General features: G+C 32.1%; 2 protein-coding genes across 2 annotated transcripts; both read right to left on the minus strand.

Moving 5' to 3' along the window:
* Positions 1 to 503: 503 nt before the first annotated feature.
* On the minus strand, positions 504 to 3,214 carry LOC123920012 (protein MAIN-LIKE 1-like). Its single transcript, XM_045972083.1, has 4 exons — positions 3,115 to 3,214; positions 2,245 to 2,734; positions 1,423 to 2,139; positions 504 to 1,321 (listed from the first exon to the last, which is right to left on the minus strand). Exons 2-4 carry the CDS (start codon positions 2,725 to 2,727, stop codon positions 569 to 571), a joined length of 1,953 nt encoding a protein of 650 aa, XP_045828039.1. The 5' UTR covers positions 2,728 to 2,734; positions 3,115 to 3,214; the 3' UTR covers positions 504 to 568.
* A 5,435-nt stretch (positions 3,215 to 8,649) lies between these two features.
* Positions 8,650 to 10,885, minus strand: LOC123920014 (dof zinc finger protein DOF2.1). Its single transcript, XM_045972084.1, has 2 exons — positions 10,598 to 10,885; positions 8,650 to 9,848 (listed from the first exon to the last, which is right to left on the minus strand). Exons 1-2 carry the CDS (start codon positions 10,628 to 10,630, stop codon positions 9,012 to 9,014), a joined length of 870 nt encoding a protein of 289 aa, XP_045828040.1. The 5' UTR covers positions 10,631 to 10,885; the 3' UTR covers positions 8,650 to 9,011.
* Between the last annotated feature and the right edge of the window lie 10,968 nt (positions 10,886 to 21,853).

The following is a 21,853-nucleotide window of genomic DNA, read 5'->3' on the forward strand; positions in this document are numbered from 1 at the left end:
TTTCGTTTTAGTATTAAAGTTCGTTTCAATATTAGAGTTCTATCGAAACAATTTTAATATCGAGTTAAATCCTACCATTCTTCAATCATACCATTCTTCAATCCCCCCCATCATGTCTTTTATACCCCCTATATACATGAATTTCGCAAAATATAACTAATTTCGACCCGCAGAAACCGAAACTTAAGTTTCGATTGATACAAACCGAAATTACTGGGAATTTAAACAATTTCGAGCCGTATAAACCGAAGTATATCAGGCCAAAAAACCAGTCAATGTGAGTCTCTGCCTTGCACCACCTTTACACATTTGAGGTCCAAACCTGTTTATAACACATTTTAGTATGTTATATATGACAGAGCATCAACATATTAACCATCCAATCTAAAAATATTTTAGCGATTAATAAAAAACGTAACAACCGGTAACAAATTACGAATTAAACGATACTAAAATACGTAGTGTACTACATCCAATTGTCATAATCAAAGTTACATCAAAAATAAAAACAAACATCAGAGTTTATAAACAACCACGTCAACATTAAAGTTACAAAAACAAACAAAGTCTACCCCCGAGTGTGGTAGCGTGTCCCCTTCCCCCGCTTAATTCGCCTATAAGCAAGTATCGGATTAAGCAAATTCAGAATCCGCTGCAAAGTACCATGAATTGGAGTTCCTTCAACCGCCTCACCATCGCGAACTGCCCTTTCGACCTCAACCTTGACACTCCGGCAAACTTGCATTAGATTAGGGTCATTTCTTGCTTCCGCCGCCTCTATTAACACCTCTAAATTAGGTGGCCTTGGTGGTGATTCAGGAGCTTCTACGGGTCGCATAACTGGATGCGACACTCTATAAAACCATGACATATATCCGGGTTCAGTGTCCCACGGGCTTGTAACAGGCCGACCCCTCATCTCTTCATCTATCATCCTCAGCTCCAATTCTTCCGTAAACACACGATCTATCTCACACAAGTTCATCCCCGGCGTTGCAGACATACTCGGGTTTCTTGGAATGCCTTGCACATGTTGAAATTGTCTTAGCACACGTTCCGGTAAATGCTTGGCTTTCAATTTACCACACCTTAACCATCCAGAAAACCAACATGCATTTATCAAAGGTCGCACTTGTCGGTGGGCATCATACGGGCTGAACACGCAATCGTAAGTTTGAATATTGTCTAAACTGCTTCTATATCCAGCTGCATCCTTATGTCCTTGCCCAGGAACAACCTTTGAATTTAGTGGCATGTTCGCTGTATATCTAGGAGCCTCCACCCACACACTAAGTCTTGGAAAGTGCGCAATAATCCATCCCTGAAAGTATGACGAACAAGATTCATTATAGCCAAACATAGTCTATGTGACAAATTAGACAAATACAAATAATATCTTATATAACGCTCATATATTTTTACCTGAAGAAATGACATGTAGCCAGCCATCTGAGTCGTGCTAACCGCAGACCCGTGATCCAAATAATGCTGCAGATGAACAAGAGCAGCAGCACCCCAATTCCATTCATGAACGCATGACAAATCTTGAAAGTACTGCAAATACACAACATCCGCGTAGTAACTGCTCTTGTTGCTGAATATGGTACAACAGACCAAATGTAGCATAAAAGCCCTTACGCTCCTCTCCCTGTAAAGCCTAACAACATGCGCCGGCTTATTTTCAGCAATCGCTCTTTCAGCAGACGTCTGGTTTGTTGTGTATAGAGTTTGCAGGGTAGTATGCTTCAAATGTACCCCGTTGGTTTCGGCAAATGCTTTATCAATATCCTCTCGCACAACTCCTAGATATGAACTAACCATGTCAGCCCCTTCTCCCCTTGACATCTTCGTATGGTTCAAAAACTTTCCTTGGATTGGAAGATGTAACAGACATTGTACATCGTCCAATGTGATGCCGAGCTCACCTAACGGAAGGTGGAAAGTACTTGTTTCCGGATGCCATCTTTCAACAAATGCCCATATAACCCCATAGTCAAGTACGCTAAAATTGACACGGGTAAGCGGCTCCAATCCCGATGCTTCTATTGGATCCCAAAACCACCTCTCACTACGAGGCGGTTTGACGATGTCCATAACCTTTTTCCCGCTAGCTTGGCAACGCAGAGTCCTCTTTAAAACCTGAAAAATTCCAACAACACAAAACATTGAAAACTTAATTAACATAATCACAGTATTTAAAACAATTAATACATTTAATAAAACAATTAATACACTTAACGGTACCTCGTGATCATCTGGTTCTGCATCCCATATCGGAACCGCCCTATGATTTCCGTATTGTGTTAATAATGACATATCACTTGGTCCTCCTCCATAACCCTCATTTGCTGCATCTCGTCGTGGTTGCCGTGGTCGCTGTTGCGGTCTCCGTCGTGGTGGTTGTTGCGGTTCTTCAATTTGCGGTTCATCAGGTTGCGGTTCATCAGGTTGCGGTTCTTCAGGTTCGCCATACTCGGCATCCTGATTTAGAAATTGATCCGCGTCAAAATCATCATCCTCAGCAGCATTTTGTGCTTGGCCTAAACGTGACCGTGTACGCGTACGCGAACCACCCGCCTCAGCATCATGTGTCCCTCGCGCCGGAATTGGTCCTTGCTGCTTACTACGACCTCGTTTGGCAGGGCGATTTGCAGCAAGCTCTCTACGAGCGGAAGCATTTGCATTGCTTGGCTTGCCATGCCTACCTCTCCCAACATTTTCTTCCATATTTATCCTAACATGGAAAAATATCGTCACACTCAATACAATCTTATAAACCATGATAAATTCAAACTATAATTCAATCAACGTTTAATGCTAACACCTATGGAAACATTATTCGTATGGAAACACATTTAATTTGACTTAGACATTTTGTCGAACACGTAGTGTAGACCATAATACCAACTAATGACATACACAAATTGAACCTAATATCACATGCATTCATGTTAACATCTAACTAAACTAACAACTAATCATTAATTCAACAATTCAAACATAGAATTTTGAGATAGAAAATTACTCAGGGAGGGAAAAAAACGTAGAAAAGAGTGAATGTGATAAGAAAAACATGGAATGAGAAAAGAGTGAATGTAAATGCATGGAACTTACTTGATTAAGAATGGTTTGAGGTAGGATGTTGAAGTTTTCCACAAAATCGCTCTCAAGAAGAAGAAGGAGTGGTGTTGTTGGTGTTTAGAAGAAAAAACGTAACTGAGAGGAGAAGTTAAGCTTCTGTTTCTATATCAGTTAACTTCGGTTAACAAAACTCGAAGGGAAAAGCGAACGATTTCTATTAACCGAATTTTTTTTAAAGTTCGATTCGTATAACCCGAAACACCGTGCAGGGGCAAAAACGTAAGTAAGGGGGGTATAAAAGAAACGTGGGGGGCCTAAAGAGAAAATATCATATTCCATATGTCTGTCTGCTACATGTGTATGAACTTATTTCAGAACTTAGATCACAAGATTGGTATCTGGCCTGGCCCACCCAAGCTTGGTTATAATGATTTTTTTTTTCTTTTAAACTAATTTAGTAGTTAGACTTACACACTTTAAATATAGAGAAGTGTAGAATTTGAGGTTTGAATTCCAACCCCTCCAATAATTTTTTTGATAGCTAACAATCGAAAAGGGATGATTTGCAAAACAATATTGTTTTGGTTTTGATCGGAAAACAACTCTAAAATTATTAAAAAAGTATCTAAAAATATTTTCTGGACAGACAAAACTATAAGCTTTCTTTCTTAATAAAAATTTGAGATGAAAGCATGATGTTCCAGTTCAAAGAAAGACCTTTGGATTCGACTATATTATTATCATTGGACTAAATCGAGTTGATAATAACTATACTTTTGGATGAAAATACACATCAATGATAAAAATATATCATTACATACATGATAAATTATACTAATAATTCATAAAACTAATAACAATTTCAAAATAACTATCATATATATTAAATAAATTTTATATGGGACATGATATTGATTCATAATACTGATTAAATAAATCTAACTTCGAAAAGCAAATTTTTCAATTTTAATTAGCAAAGTGTAACTTCTAAAAATATTCATGTAACGTTACGACCCGTGCGATAGCACAAGTCTATTACTAGTTTAAACTATATAACTTTATAAGATGGATGAGTAGTTCAGTTGATTTGAGCTAAAGATTAAAATGATTTAGCAGTCTCGAGACTCTTAAGCGAATGAAAAAATATATATTAATCTATGAAGTGAATTTGGGTGGCGGGAAAAAATTCAACTATTTATGAATTGCCACTTTGGGTTATGGTTGAGTATGAACTATGAAGAAAATCTTAAACTGTTATCCAAGAAAATTAGAATCTACTTATTCTTTTGAGATCTAGGTATTTTTTAATATACAAGTGTAGAATATTTTGTAGATAATTCTAAGGAAGGACAATAAGCTTTTTCTTTTGTGTTCCCTAAAAACTTCCTATCCTTATAAAGAAAATTCTATCCAACTAGTTCAAACCGCAGGGTCCATATATATATGTACCCTTGTGAACGATAGATTAAGAAACTAAAAGGAAATTACCGTTGATAATTGATATTGAGCACATTGATTAATGTATTATGTAGTGTTGCTTTTGTGCCATGTTTCTTGTCAGATAAACAATAGATAGTGCTAGCTAGTTGAAGACTTTGACTACTTTGTACTTTCTCCACCTCATTCTCACTTGAATGAAACCCCAACCACAGTAGGCCCGATGGTTGTTGTGCTCTGATGTGAATGTGAATAGATGTTTTTTTAGCTTTCCATGATTCTTTTTCCCCTCTGTATTTTACTTTTTTGCCCTTCGATAAAAACTTCGGTTGATACGAATTGAATTTTTTTGTCTTGAAAAAAAAAATCGGTTTCTGTTAACCGAATTTTCCCTGAATTTAAACTAGAAAAAACTTTGGTTTCTGCGAACCGAAGTTTTTAGCAAGGGCAAAATTGGAATATTTTGGGGTATAAAAGATACATGTGAGCCCTAGAGATAAAACATCATGTAATATGATGGCCAATTCAATCCGTTTATAATTTGTCACAATTAAAGTATAATGTCAGTAATCCTGTAACTCAGTTGGGTAGTCACTAAATTACTGAACAATTTTTTTTTTTAATTACCATACATAAAATTTAACTCAATTGATAATGTTGATATTATTATATTGAATATTTTCACTCTTTTTTGAATTCGAAACTTTGCAATTTGTGTAGGTTTCAATAGTATATTACTAGTATCCACCACTTCACTTATAGATTAAACAAAGTCTAATGGTGGTCTAATTTCTTTTTATGGGCTAGTGATGGTCTAATTGATAAAGTTGCTTTATATAGGAAAAATTCTATTTAGGTCCGTCAATATACTCTAATGCCCTTCAAATTTTTAAAGCATGTTTTGAGGGGCCTAAAGAGAAATTTTCATTACATAGACGCGAGTTTTGACATTAATTGTCGTAGTGATCCATAAATAAGTATCTCGTTAAATACTCTTTGAGCTAAATATGGTTTACGTGGGTGAGCTGATTGCGTATTTGCAAGTGTACAAATCCGTCAATTGAGTAATAAAAGATTATCGATTCTCAGGGATTGCGCGATTTTAACAAAGGAATTGTGTCTATGAACATACTAAAATTAACACACATATTGGGGGTTTGTTTGAGTAGTTTGGTATTGTAAGAAAACGTGTGAATTCAAATTGTAGAAAAGCGAGGTAGGATCATCGGAATCACTTAGTATATAGTCATCACATGCAAGCAAACATATCAAATGGAATCACTCAAGTGTTTACAACTAGATCAACAATATGGTGAATCTCAATCTCTTGACAAATTCACCCTATCCGTTGTCGATACTCCTCCGATCTCTCGGATGAAAGCTACCGACTACGAAGTATTTGAAAACGCGTTGATCGTTCGCTACACTCTATGTTTCAATCTCTCGACCGGAAACACTCAAGTGCTCAATGCATTCAGTTCAGATTTTCAATCAATATTCTCATATGTGATTAAAAACTAAGATCATTACAAAGTTGATCAGAAATTATAAAGCATTAAGAGAAGAATTACATTGAATAATCACTTTTACAAGAGTAATTTCATAGATAAGCAAGATTACATGATAAACTACATCCTAAGCTATCCTAGATCCTACCTCCATGAGGAAGTTAGTTCCTCATAGTGACTTGATTCACTCCAAGCTCCAACTCCATGGCAATTGCTTCCATCTGGTTGAATATCTTGAAGCTATCCACTTCGTTCCAGGATCAGACCTTCGTGATCGCTCTAAATCTCAGAATATAGGATGAACTGCAGAAATTTTCCAACCCAGAACCAGAAAAATGACTTTTCTATATATAATAATTGCAACCACGCCGCGCGTCAGATCTATCACGCCGCGCGTGGTTGCACTTCTTCATACTACGCCGCGCGTGTAACTGCATCACGCGGCGCGTGATCAAAGCAAAGGCCACTGGTCTTCAACATAGGTTAATTACGTCGCGCGTGATGGCTTCCACGCCCCCGGCGTAGTTCAAAACTTCCATCACGCCGCGCGTGGTCCTTCTCACGCCGCGCGTGATGATAACAATGAAGAACCCTTCTCTGGTCCAGGTATTACGCCGCGCGTGGACAGGTCCCCACGCCGCGCGTAATAGAAGCAAGTTTTTGGTCTCTCTGGTGCAGGAATTACGCTGCGCGTGACCCATCACGCCCCCAGCGTAGTTGTCTTGTGATTTTCCTGCATATTTTCCCGCTTTCTTGTAGAACAAGCAATCTTGCTTCTGAGTTGATTTCTCTTGATTTTATTGCTTAAAACCTACTAAAATGAGTCTAATGTTCCTCAAATAGACATGGATTATGAGAGTGTGACGATACGTCATCATGAGCAATAAAGTATTAATTAATATGGACATGAATATTAAACGCAACATTAAAATGTAGACATGTTTATGATTCAAGAAAATAAAAGCGATTAAATTGAATAACATGTGTGTGTCATTTTACCGTCAAATATCAAACACACCGTCAATTTGAATAAAATGCTACATAGTTGACGAACTCTCGAAATTCAAGTCAAACAAAATTTTAATCTTTAAAAAATGTTAATATTTATTGAATAAAATGCTAGATAGTTGGTGAGCCTTCGAAATTCAACTCAGTTGAGATTTTAATTTTTAAAAAATGTTAAATGTCATAAAAATCATAATAATCATCTAAATAAAAATCAACACTCCACCCTTTCATTCCTATCAAATATCAATTTCTCAAAACTATAATTTTATTTCACCTAAGAGGAAAATGACTCATTCACTTCAATATGATATACAGCTGCATCAATTTTATATTTTCATGCTTAGGAAGAAGAAAAAAAAAATCCCAAGTGTGACAGCCAAACAAACCAGATTCTCTATATCTGACTCCATTGAATTTTTTATACCCTAGAATCCTAGTCCATTTAAAAAATCAAAGAATGATGTATCAATTTAGCTCATTGTCGTTGATTATTTAGCCAAATTCAAATTATTTTCAAACTTGATTACCGACGGTTTTGTCACGCCCAAATCCAAGATTGGATTTTGTCTGTTCAGTGCCAATAGAAAACAAAATCCTTCCTGAAGTTAGTGAAATTTCTATCGGCTGATATTCACCTCCACTATCATATCTTATTACATATATAGTGCATATGTGCCTATTTTTCTATTTAATTTTTTATTATTATTTTTTTTGTTTGCGGATGAAGCGACAAATACTCAAACAGCTGCGAAGTTCTGTGTTCATACCGTCAAAATGAAAGTGTTTAACCTTAACAATATAGGTACTGTCAAACTATGACAATTTTTTTAGTTTCCTATAAGTCTTATCCGTTGAGAGTAATCATAGTCGAGACATTGTTGAACAATAAACGTGACATCACTATCAACTGCTCTCAGCTGATATTCAAACATATCATTTACCACATCGTAAGAGTCTAGCCTCTTCCTTTAAACTCAAACTCTAGCAAATATCTTGTTTTTTCTGATAATTCAGAGTTCGATTCTTCCAAGTATTTGTTCTAAGCGAAAAATCATTGACGACTTAAGTCAAATACAATTTTTTTGAAGAAGCTAAATTAGCCCATCCAAATTGGCGTCAGAGAGAATCGAACCTCAAATCTCAAGAGGAGCACACTCGCAGGTTCCAAGCCAATACCAATGCACCAACCCAAGTGAGTTTTAAGTCAAATACAATTACTATCGTTATTCTATTTAATAATGCATTTATGTAACCAATAGTAAAGTACAAACGTGTAACAAGAATCTACCTATTTACTGTCCAAGAAAGTAAAAAAAGAATCTACCTGGTGAGAATAAGATGAAATAAATCATGGCAGGAGTAGAATATCTTGAAATCACCACCACAAACAATTAAGAAACCAATGCTCCTGAAAATTGATTCTAACTGTAAAATTTCAGAGTGTTCAGGTTTGTGCTGTAAAATTTCAATTCAACCATGAAACATCACTCTTTCATATTTTCTTTATATTAATAAGGAAAATAAATATTTTTCTTTCAATTTATCTTGATATGTCAAATAAGGAAATGATGATTTATCTACTTCTCTCCAACTTCATTGACTTGGTTACCAAAAACATCTCAAATTCCATTAGTCCATTAAATTCACCAATTAAAAGACATTAGCTAGTACAAAATTTTGACAATTTAAGGTACAAATGAACCTAAAAAAAAAGAAAAGAAAAACAAACTAAAAATAAAATAGAGGTGACACAACACAATACAATAAAATCCCTATCAAACAAGGTATGGTGTCTAAGTCATGATTCTAAATTACGATAGTGGTGGTGGTTGCACTTGCAACTACATTGCGAATTTTGGTATTGCAGCAAAATTCGACAAATGTAATTGATGCAGCTACAATTGCGATTATAATGCAGTTGCAGAGACCTCTAAAATTTTTATATTGTAATTGCGGACCGCAATTCAGAACCATGGTCTACATTAGGGGGCTATTGAGAAGGCCATGCCAAGATGAATTGAGACCATTCCAACCACCTCTTCCTGAATGGTCAATTTCAGCCATGTTTGTGTCAGAATTATTGAACTGCCATGGAAAACCCAACAAAACCCTATTTTCATTTTGTTCCCTAACATTACACATTTCTTGTTTCATTGTAGTAACTGTCACAGCTTGAGTAGTTGCAATGCTCATTTCATGATCATAGGGTAACATCATTTCACCATTAGCATTGCCATTATCTACTTCCCCAGTGTTGTAGTAAAGATTCTGAACATTGTTCTGAGATCCCATTAGTGCTTCAAAGAATCCATGGTTGTTTGAAGAATTGTTCATACCATGGTTGTTAAGAATTGCACATGAGGTGTTTGTGTTAATGTTTGTGTGGTTTCCTAAAATTGAAGAAAAATCATGTTCATGTTCAAATCCAAGATGACCCTTTTGAAGCCTAGCTAATGCAAGTGTGAGATCATTGGAATCATAAGATAATGAAGGGAAACAAGTGAGTGGATTATTTGGATTTGTTGGAAATGTTTGATCTTGAGTTCTTTTTGATGTTGATGATGATCTTTTGTTCTTTCTACACCCCCCACCAACAGGAACATTTCTAAGTGTACCTCCTTTTGTCCAATATCTTCTACATGATTTGCAGAAATATCTTGGTTGAGAAAGACTGTAATTGTTGTAGTAACAAAATTTGGTGTTGCTTGAGTCACATCTTGGACATTTTAGTGCTTCTGGTTGAGGTTTTGGCTTTTTGTCTTCTTGTGTTTTAGAACAAGTTATCATGTTCTCCAATGACTGGTTAGACATTTGCTGCAAAAACACAAAAAATATCCAAGCTCATTAGTTGACATGAAAACCAAAGAATACCAAATTTAATTTGAGATCTATAAGCTAGCACAAACAAAAAATGTTAGATGATATTTGGAATTATGGTGAGTTTGACAAAATTATGGTGACACCGTAAACAAAATAACCGTAGTACAACATGTATTATACCCAAAATAACTGTGATTCTGACAAATTTTTACGAACCATCCAAGCATAAAATTAGGAATTAAAAGAAAATGCATAAATGACACACAACATGTATTATACCCAAAATTAAATTTTCAATTTTTTTTTTTTTTTTTACTTTATAAGATCTAGAGGGGCTCTCACAAAATAAAGATGCTAAATTTAATTTTCATGACTTTGTTCCATCATTTAATTCTATGTCCCATATCTATACATATATATTTCATAGAAAACACCATGAATAGTATAGTATATACTATATAGTATAGAATAACAAAGAAGAGGGACAAAGCTTTACTATATTTTATTTCTTCCAAAGGGTAACTTTGAAAATAAAAATTAAGCAAAATACTTAATAGGTTCCTTGATCACTCTTCCAAATTTTGAGATCTTAAGGAAGAAAAAAAAAATCCAAAAACCAAGTTATAGTAAAATAATCCATGAAGGGCAAGATGAATAGAAAATAGAAAATAGAAAATAGAACATGAATAATTAATACATGCATGATATAATATATAGTATATGATATGAAGTTAATATTTCACCTGGTTTTGTCCATTAGAAGGATCCATCCCCATAAACTTGAATTAATAAACCACAACTTAATCAACTTAGTTTGAAACTAGAGAAAAACAAGTTAAGTGAAATGGTTTTTGTGTGTATATGAAAAAGGAAATGAAGAAGAGGAAAGTGAAGTATAGAGAGAAGTGTGATGATGCAAAGTGAAGTGAGGTAATAGAAAAGAAAGGTGTAGTGGTACTTATATATAAAGCAATCCCAAGAGAGAGAATGAGAGTAATGACTAATCATGAATTTTGTCGTACAAAATGATGGATGTGGTTTGCTTGCACGCAGAGAGAAGATAAATAAAATTCGAGACACTTCCAAATTCTGTTCTGCAACGGTTTCATATTCAATCAAAAAATAAAAAATAGTACTATAAGAAACATTCATTGCTAAATTACTCGGCGCAGCTTGTTATCCGTTTACCTTTGGTTCATAAGTAATTTTTCTATATTTATTAATATATGATATAGAGAAGGATTATGTTACTAAATCTTTCTTATTAAAATTAGTTTGAAAGTTTTTTATGAACGTAGCTCAGTTAATAAAGATATTATATTTTATATATAAAGGTCAAAGTTTGAATCTGAATCTTCCATATATCTATGAATTTCTAACAATTAAACCAATTGATCGACTAAAAAACAAAAACTAGTTCAAAATTTACCCAACAAATGTAGTTTAATTTGCAATAATTTTGATGTAAAATTGAATTTTTTATTTTCTCACACTTATAGTGTATGAGATACTTCCTAACTCGCTAGATAAATATCAATATTGTTATGTCGGATACTTACATTCGGATTTAAAAGAAGACTTCGCAGTTGCTACATAAATTTTAGTCATATTTACTATTTCATCTAAAATCGGAGAAAAAATTGCATGCAATCATAGTTAGGAGAGATTTTGCTGTCCGATTAAGATCGAACAGTCTAAATTTTAAATTTGAACTGTCCAATTTTAATCAAATGATCAAATATCTTCTGATTGCATGCAATTCAAATCCGAGTTAGAATCCTAAAAAAATATGTAAATCTAACCACTAAAATATGTAAGTGTTAATGAAAACACAATACAGTAGTAATACAACAAAAACAAAAAGAAGAAAAGAAACACAACTCACTCACTATACATGTGTCTCTGTAACCCTAAGTGGGGCCCTCTCTCGCGTGGATGCAACTATTAGTGGACCCACATCTCTCATTTATCTTGTTGCAATAGAGATGAGATAGGGTCCCCCCCCTACACACATCCACCACACTCAACTCACTCACACTTTCTTCCCTCCATCTTCACGCAAATTTTCAATTCAATTCAAACATCCTTCACAATCAACTCTTTAGCCCACATAACACTAAACCTCGTCCACTCATGTTCACATCTTGTTACTTTTTTTTGTTTCTTTAATAATAAATTAATGGATGTTAAGGTGAGTAAGATTTCGTGACTCACTTATATTATGGGAAAGCTAGTATTGCTTCTACAACTAGACAACATGTCAATTTTGGCATCAATATATTGGTAGCTACTAGCTATAGGATTGTGGCATCAATGGTCACAATTTGATTTTTTTTTTTAACATCTGGGTATGAAGAAAATTTCATTAAAAATATTAATGCTATTCGACTCGGGTGGAATAAGTTTTTTTTAGAGGAATTGTTTCGGAGCATCCAAGTTTACTTTTTTTACGAGAATAACTTTTGTTCAGATTTATTTTTCTCGCAGTTGAATTCTGAATAACCGGAGTCTCATTCTTCTGAAAATCAAAGAGATAATACCAAAAAAAAAAATGATTAAGAAGAAGAACATACATATATAGTATGCTCAACAGATTCTCTTTAGGAGGTTATATGTTAAGTGACGGTTGATACTTCGTAAATATTATCAGTAAAAGCAAAATTGTTCAACCTAAAATATATAATAAGTTTGTGCATTTTTATGAATAAAAATTAAACTTGATACTCCAATATTTTTACTCAAGAGAAACAATGGAGCTAATGCTCTATGATCACAAGAAAGAGTCACGAGAGGGCAGTCGAGGATCATCCACATTGAGCTCAAAATAATAATACAAGTGGGTTGGACACCACATCTTAACCCAAAGCCTTAAAACGTTAAGTTTATGGTCATCTTACTTATAAATTGATCAACCTTCACTTTTTAAGCAATATGTGACTTAACACACCTCGCACTTGTCACAACAATTTCCCCTTCAAGTGTGAATCATTCAATTATTTATGCTCCCCTCAAGCAGAAGCTTTTTCATCGATACACTTGCATTGTTCTTGGCCACATTCAATGGGACACATTACCTGAACACCTTTATCAGAAAGACTTTTGCTACAATGAATCGGTCGAGCCTTTCGTCGAACCATCAAATTTGACCAAAAATTGTAATATACTTGAGCAACAATTCAAACACATATAATCCCAAATATTTCATTAACCACTTACAATAAGACATTTGTTTCCAATAACAAATAAACAAGTTAGAATAATAGAATTAATAGTATAATCACTACTATTTGTTATTATTATTATTGGATTTGGGGAGGAATAAAAACAGAGATTTGGTCGAAGAAGGGCGGTGTAGATTGATTAATATGGATGTTTTTGGATTTGTGAAGTGGGACCAAAAGAGATATTATTAATTGAAATCAATGGAAGAGAAGGGATTATGGTCGTTTCGTTTGTTGAATGTCCGGTTTGATGTTGACTTGTAATGATGTTAAGGACAGGCAAGGGGACACTAATGACAGTGACATAATAGGATCTCTCTCATCTTCCCCTACATAGGATAGGAGTATAGTACATTACACACTCTCTTCTGTTCCTCCATTTTCTTTCTTTCTTTCTTCAATCCACCTTTGTTCTTATTTTTGTTTTGTAATTGTTGTTTTACATATATGGAATGGAATGGAACACATTGTGTGGCCTGCCTTATATATTCGCTGCCTCCTTCATACTCATTCATATCATATGTACGTTTGTTTAATTGATCAACCACCAACTTACCATGTGTATACAAAAACGTGTTTCTAACTACCACTCATTAGGGCATCTCCAATGGGGGGAACTTAGATGGGTGGCTTAAGTTACTTTTTGTGGACCCAAATTGCCATGTAGGATTTAAGAATTTGATAAGCAACTTTCACCAATTTTACTCCAATGACATTAAAATAAGCAACTCATATTTGAACCCACCAATTTAAAATAAGCAACTCATGCCCGAAGTGTTCCCAAATATGCTCCACCAAATCTGCTTGAGGTTGATGATGAATTTGTTTTTCACGCATATGTGCTCGCCTTTGCATGTATGTTTCTAAAAAGAGTGGATGAGGACCATGAGATACTTTAGCCGATGGAGTGTCATTATCGACATGATCGTAATCAAAATTACCATCATGTATGTCACTAATACCTATTAAAAATAATAACTATGGGACCCACTAATACCTATTAAAATAATGATTTTTATTGTTAAGCCACTCAAGTTAAGAGTTGCAATATGAAGTTCCATCCCCTATTTTTAAGCAACTTCCAATGTCATGTCATCCAACTCCAATGGTAAAAAAAAATAAGACATGGTTGCTTAGCCTTAAGAACTCAATAAGATACTTGCATTGGAGATGCCCTTAGCATCTCTAGGCATATTTTTTTTTTAAGAAGTTTAGTGGTTAGAAATTTCATTCTTAAGGTGGATAAATGTCATGATCGATGTTCGAATCCCGGTTTCTGCATATATAATGCAATGGTTTGTCAACTGAATTAAGCTCACGAGACTAAATCACACAACAAAACTGCATTTAAGCCAAAATATAATTTAGGAATCAAATTTGTGTGATTTTTTTTTTATAACACTTTGGTTCCTAGAAAATGGGTCCTAGTAGTCCAGAGTTCGGCCACAAGATAAGTAAGTGTAACCAAGAAAAAATTTGTGTGATTCTAAAATAGGGAAAGTAATTTCGTGAATGAGTAAAAATAGGAAGACCAAAATTATAATTAAGCCAAAAATATATTGAATGAAATTTAGGAGAGCTTAGATAAATTATTTTCATGTTGTTATAATACTTTCAAAATTAAAAATTTATTAATTATAATTTACAAAATCACTCTCAAGTCTCAAATAAAATGAAACATTTATATGAGATCGGATATACTCTCTGATATTCACTGAAAGTGTCCGGTGTACATCCTAACCAGTCAATTATCTTGTAATTAGGTTGACCATACAAAATAATACACAATGATTGTGATTTACCTGTGCATAAAGTACAATAGAGAGGATTTGCGATTTTTATATATCTTTCTCTATTTTTCTCTTCCTTATACTCTCTCCCTCAAACATCAATTAGAGTCTAAATATCTTAACCTTAGAAATTTCTCCCATTTCATGTTGTTATAACTTATAACACTAAAAATTTAAAATTTATTAATCATAAATATACTCTTATAATTCTTTAAAATATTTTAAAATTTTCATTAATTTCAAATCAAAGATAAAATTGATAGATAGTGTTATAATTTGAAAGACAAAATTGAAGATTCGGTGGTTAACTATGTAGGACACCTCACACCACACACACTCAACTCAAAAACAAAAAACAATCAACAACATTCATGAGTCAATTTATGCTTTGCTTATTTTAGGTCTTCAAATTTGGTATTGGTGGTCCCTTATACTGCTCATGATCAATAATAATAATATGTACACAGTAGTAAGTGACTTGTCTTACTCAACTCCCACTTATATTTGATCAAACTCTTCTTAGCCTTTGTTTGCCATGTCACTCTATGGAAATTATTTCCCATTATAGTCACTTCACTACAAAAAACATATTGTTTTCATAGAAAAATTTGTAAGTACCATATAGCACGCATAATAAACTAAAATAGGAAAGAGAAAAACAACATTTATTCATGCTATCATGTCGTCCTACTTGAGTGAATAATTTGGCATTTGGATTCTTAATCCACACTCATTTACGGCGGGAATATAATGTTGTATTACTAGGTAGAATGAAGTTTTTGATAGTAAGAGACTTAGTTTGGTAGTAAAAAATAATATAGCGAATAAGTTTATAGAGAATAAGTAATAACTTATAAGATATTGTAGTTTTTAGGTTATGGTGAATAATGTAGTTGATTAAATTTATAGTGATTAGTAAAATTAGTGGTTGAACTAGCTTATATGTATGATATGATATAAAAAATATATAATTAAGTTGTTTTAAGTAAGATGATAGAGGTAAAATTGGTAGAAAAAATGATAAACTATAAGTTATAAGCTCATAAGTTACGTGAAATAACATTTGAAAAATAAGTTATAAGCTCTTTTTTAAAAAGTTTATTATACATGTCTTTTTTTGTCATGTGAGTTTATTAGCTATAAGCTCAAAATATGGCATTAAATATAAGAAACAAATCATTTTTTAGATTCATTGAATAACTAATGTATCTGGTTTATATTATAAGCTAGATACATTAGTTGTCCAATGAACATAAAAGTTATTTGTTTCTTATATTCATGACCGAATGAAGTAATTAGTTTGATTTGAACTCACTGATATGTTTACACACGGTTTCAGACTATAACACATATCTCGTCTATTAAGTGAATAAGTTGTTGACCACACAAGTGGTTCTATAAAATATTCAGAAACCTAGTTTCTGAATATTGAATCGCGCCCCTTCTAAAGTTGTTCTGCTGCAAAGATTATATGCTATAAGAGGTATAAACATCTATTCGTTGAATCATGCTCATTCGTATAACGATCCATGGAAGGAAAAAAGAAAATCTGTTGTGTTATAATCGTTATTTTCCTTCATGGTTCGTGTCAAGATATTTGACAACTCTGAGTTTCTTTTACACGATGTGAGATATGTTCCCTAGCTTAAACAAAATTAGTCATCAATAAGCATGTTTAATGAATTAGGTTATGACAGATATTTGACAACTTAAATTTTTGTTTAAGACTTAAAATTTGTCCGGGCTTTACAAAATTTATAGCACCGCCACTAATTTGAATCTAGATTCTCCGAAAATTTTACACACAATTTCACACTATAATAAATCTCGTCTATTGATTTAACATCGAACTGTTAGAAAAATTTTCAAATAACAAAAAAAAAAAAAAATTAATAGCCAAAACAGTATATAAAATGGAAATGATTGTAGGGTATTTAACTTTATTTGGCAATGCAGAACCAAATGATTAATTTCGTCTTCTTGTTTATTTAACGATCCATCATCTGCAGCTTAATCAAATAATTTCATTACACATGCCACTTTGTCGTTTAGCTGGTAGAAAATAAGTACTACTGTCTACTCTCTTCTTTTCCATAACTGATCTGTAAATATGATTAGCTAGAGAAAAGTTAATAGCCATCATTGCATTTCAATTTTTTATTTAATCCCAAATTTGAATGAATCATTGAGCACATCGTTAATTAATTTATTTCTATTTAATTACTCTAAGATAAACATTCAAACCACCAAAACTGATAGATTACCTAACAAATCATAGCTAGATCAATTATATATGTTCAAATCCCGGAATATTAATATAATTATGTGATTGATGATCACTAAATTCAAATAAACAAGGGAATTTAATCATCTACACATTTTGAGCAAGTACTTGGTGACAATTATGGGTCATTTGATGAAATTGAATCATTTTCTTTCATATCTTCATGTAATGGCATCAATTTTCTAAAGTAAATATGATTCTCTATTCACACCGATTAATTTTAAATTCAAAGTATTACATGATTTAAATAGAAAACTTAATTTCTTTATAATAAAAAAATAGAAAACTTAATTTTAGATACGGCACATTTGAATTTTACATGATTTGTTTTTTGGTATTAACCCTAATTCCGGTAATCTAAAATTTGACCGCAAGTAAGTATGCAAAGGAATTCCAATATTCCACAGTTCGGCCATGAGGTAAGTAAAACATAGCCAAGAATTCTTTCAATCAAGAATTGAACTCGAATTTTTCCGAACAATTATTACTATATTTAGATTTCATAAGCACTTGAACTCAATGTCTTAGTTTACATGTTTTTGTTTAAAAAGAATGTTAAATAGTGTCTCTCATGCACTAGTTAAAAAATCTAAATATAATAAAATTATATTAAAATTTGTATAATCAATTTTTAAAAGTGTAAAAAATATTCTTGTCATAATACAATTTTTTTGAACTAGTGCTAATGAACACTAATTAGCAATTAGGATGATCCCTTCTTTAGATGGGTTATTGTTTTCAATGGCCATTTCTTAGCAGATACTACTTTAGAGTGGCAAGTGGAAAATACTAAGATACAAAATATCTATAATTCATGTATACGTAGTGTCACTATCTTTTGGAGCACTCATGGAAAAAACAATACAAAACAATGATTGATCCCACTTTGATGATCCTTTGGATCCCATGGAAATTGGGTGCACCCTATGTACACTTTTAAACTAGTATAGTCTCTAGCTAGTATTAAAGCAACCATAGATTGAAAGCAAAAAATTAAAATCATAAAATGTGGTAACATATATATGCTAATTGAAATAGTAAACATGTGTGTATGAGAATGGATGGTGGTGGTGTGTGGATATTGAAATGGACCTAATATTAGGGATACAAAAATATATGGTGGGCCATGGTTTGTATGTGGGGTAATGAGGCATGAACATCATAGGGATCAGTCATGTTTTTGTTGACTGGTCAAATTTATAGTATCAGACTATTGTCAGTCAAAGGAAACATTTAGAAAGAATAAAAGTTTAAAAAAAAGTGGTGGGAAACTCTGCAAAACATTGCTAGGCACACAAAATATAAGTAATGTTTTCTCATTTTGTTTGGTTAATGAAAACTTATGAGTTTGGTATTGTAAAAAAAAAAAAAAAGTGTGTTGTAATGATGGTGGCTCATTGAAATTATAAGGTTAAGAGAATATTGATAGAAGTATATGTTAATATGTGTCGTCGGTGAGCCCTAGATCAATTGGTTTGAGATTAAGAATGAAAGAATTTAAGAAGTTAAATTTTAAATTGTTATATTTTTTAATATAACTATTTTACTTTAGTTTATTAATTAACCTATGTTTTTAAGACATTCGTTAACAATACCAATTAACAAATTATTTATTAATGAGATTCTTACATTAGTAAGGAGGATTGAATTTATGCTTTTATAAAATATACAAATTATTTATCAATGAGATTCTTACATTAATAAAGAGAATTGAATTTATGCTTTTTTGAAATATATAAGTCGGTTTCTTATAAGGAGGCCAATATTCGCCAAATATAAAATAATGTTGTTTATATTTTATCAATTATTTTTTTAATTAGCTTATCTACACGTTAATATATATATATATATATAATTTAGTGATTTTACTGTTGGACAGGCAGCTCTAAAAGTCGCTTCAAGCAAAGTGGCAAAACACGAGAAAGCGTGTTATGTCAATCAACATATTTTTATTCCATTTGTGTTTGATACTTTTATGGTCCGTTTGGTGCACAGGATAAGAGACAGGATATGATAACTGTATCATATCCTGCCGCAATCCAGTGTTTGATGATACAACATGATATGATAAGTTAATCCTGAAGCTTATCCTATCCTGTCTCTCTAGTTATAATTCTTATCCTAAATTTGAGCTGGGTTACTAGCAGGATAGGATAAGAAGAAAAAAAAATTACTGATTTATTTTATAAAATATATTTTAAAATACATAAAATAAAATTAATAAAATATAAATAATAAAATAATTAATTTTTAAATATATATGTGATTTTCTTACAGGGATAATTTTGTAATTTATATATTCTAAAAAATCAAAATTTTACTAAAATTACAATATTTTAAAGTAAAATGATTATTAAAAAATTGACAAATAGGGATATTAATTTAAATTTTATAAAAAATTAAATATAATTCTTTTGCGATAGTAGTTTTATTATTTACGTATGAGATATATCATATATTTATTTGGCTTATCTAACATGTATATATTATTGAGTTATTTATTTGATCATGATTCATATAAAAAATTAAACTTGATTATTTTCTCATGATTTTTATTTTAAATTATATAAAGTTATTTGATTACTTATTTATATTTTTTATTTATAAAATTCAAAGTATTACAAAATAATTTTTAAAAAATAATAATTGTTTTACAAGAGTAATTTTGTCAATTAAATATGTTATATATCTTATCATATTATTATGAGCAAGTATGTATTAAAAACAAAATATAATAGTTACCATGTTTGTTATCCTGTGTGCACCAAACATAGGATATGATAACTGAGTATAATTGTTATCATGCTGTTATCCTATCATATCCTTATCCTGTTTTATATCCTATCCTGTTACTATGCTATCCTGCGCACCAAACAGGCCCTTAACTTTCTAGCATCAGAGACTGTGAATATCCTTAGCAGAGTTCAAAGGGTTATGCAGTCATATTGTGTCTCCTAGACCAATGAATGTGATTTTTAAGATGATTGGTTTTGTTATTTAAAAAGACTTAGCAGCGTATTTGTTGCCCGCCTATTTTTCGTCAACGTGTAATTATATTGAATATATTATATATACCGTATATTAAAAAAAATAATAGAAAAGTATAATTGATGTAGCACTCCTATGAAGAAAAGAATCTAGTGTTCCCACTTCCCACTTTTTCAATTCCACGCAGAATCTTTGTTGATCTCTATGGTTGGTTGAGGTTGATATGTCATCTGATTTTGTTTATCTGCTTGCAATTTAATATTCATAAATATAAATCATACAATAACTAATTAACAAGTAGAAGTTTATTTTTTGGTCAAAAAACAAACAAACAAACCAAAAAAACCAATCAAGTTGAGAAAGTAGACACACACAAAAAAACAATCATATATCACAAGACACAATGCATTCTTGTTTTGGAACTACTTGAAAATAATAGTCAAATTAGAATGTTTTTTTTTTATCCTATAAAGTCATCAATTTGTATCGTGATCATTTTTTTACAAATGATCAAATTAAAGCATCCTTTGTTGCTAATTACAACATTGGTTCTATTAAATAGGAAAATAAGGGAATTCTATTTGCTAATGTTTTAATTAAATAAACTTCTAATGTTTCACTATATATCAATTTAGAAGCATATATAGTACATGCCTAGCAGTAAATGGAACAGTCTTAGGTACTTTAGAAGGACACAAAATTGATATGGAAAAAAAAATAGAGTTATGTTTCCAAGCACTTTTGTTGAGAGGGAAGATATTTGAAGTTTTATTTTTTAATAATCCATGCAACCCTATATACATTGGAAAGACGTGCCTATTGAAGTGTTGGGGAGTTCGGGGGAGCTCGGGAGAAACAATGAGCCAATGCTCCAGGATTACAAGAGAGGGAGACGCCACATCCCAACCCAAAACCTTAAGGTGTTAGGTTAATGGTTCACATCTCTTATAAATCTAACATTCTTCCCATAATTAGTCGATGTGAGACTTAAACACTCACACTTGAAACCCAACATGAAGATGGTGCATATTCTTTTGTTTTGCATAAAATGAAAAAAAAAAAAAAAAAAAACTGTGCACATATTGCAAAAGTTACATAAAATTCTTTCTTAATCAAAGTACCTCGAATAATGAAGTTTTATACTTTAAAAAGTAGCTTAAATTTTTATTTTTTCAAGAAATGCTTAAATTTTATTTTATTTTGAGTCATGTGCAGTCGCTTCTCTCGGAAGTATGGATATCTTACTAGTATGTAATGAAAGCATGAACATTTGTTTTTTTAGGGAGAAAAATTGTAAATACCTCGTGCAATTTATGTATATTATACTATAAAATTTTGTATAAAACAGGTCCTTTGTAATAAAAGTTAAAAATAAGTAAATTATTGTACAAGATTTAAAATATGAAACAAATGTACATGTTGAATTAATACTTTTTAAGCAAATTAGACTCTAGAAAAAAGATATCTTAATTATGTTGGCCTCTCATTATATCAATCAATTATCCGAAAAAAATTGAAAAAAAGAAACTAAAATGTCTTGCACGAATTAGTAAGTTAAAACGCAAATGAAGCATCAATAAAATTAAAAAAACTCAAAGGAAGGTAAAAACCAATCAAACCTAAAATTAAGTGGATTTGAGGTTAGGCCATGTTAGTGAAAGGAGTTTGGTTAAACTAGATAATCAAGGTTTGCTAAGCAATTAAATTGAACCGGAA

The sequence above is a fragment of the Trifolium pratense genome, linkage group LG4 (genome assembly GCF_020283565.1).
Source record: "Trifolium pratense cultivar HEN17-A07 linkage group LG4, ARS_RC_1.1, whole genome shotgun sequence".
NCBI lineage: Eukaryota > Viridiplantae > Streptophyta > Magnoliopsida > Fabales > Fabaceae > Trifolium > Trifolium pratense.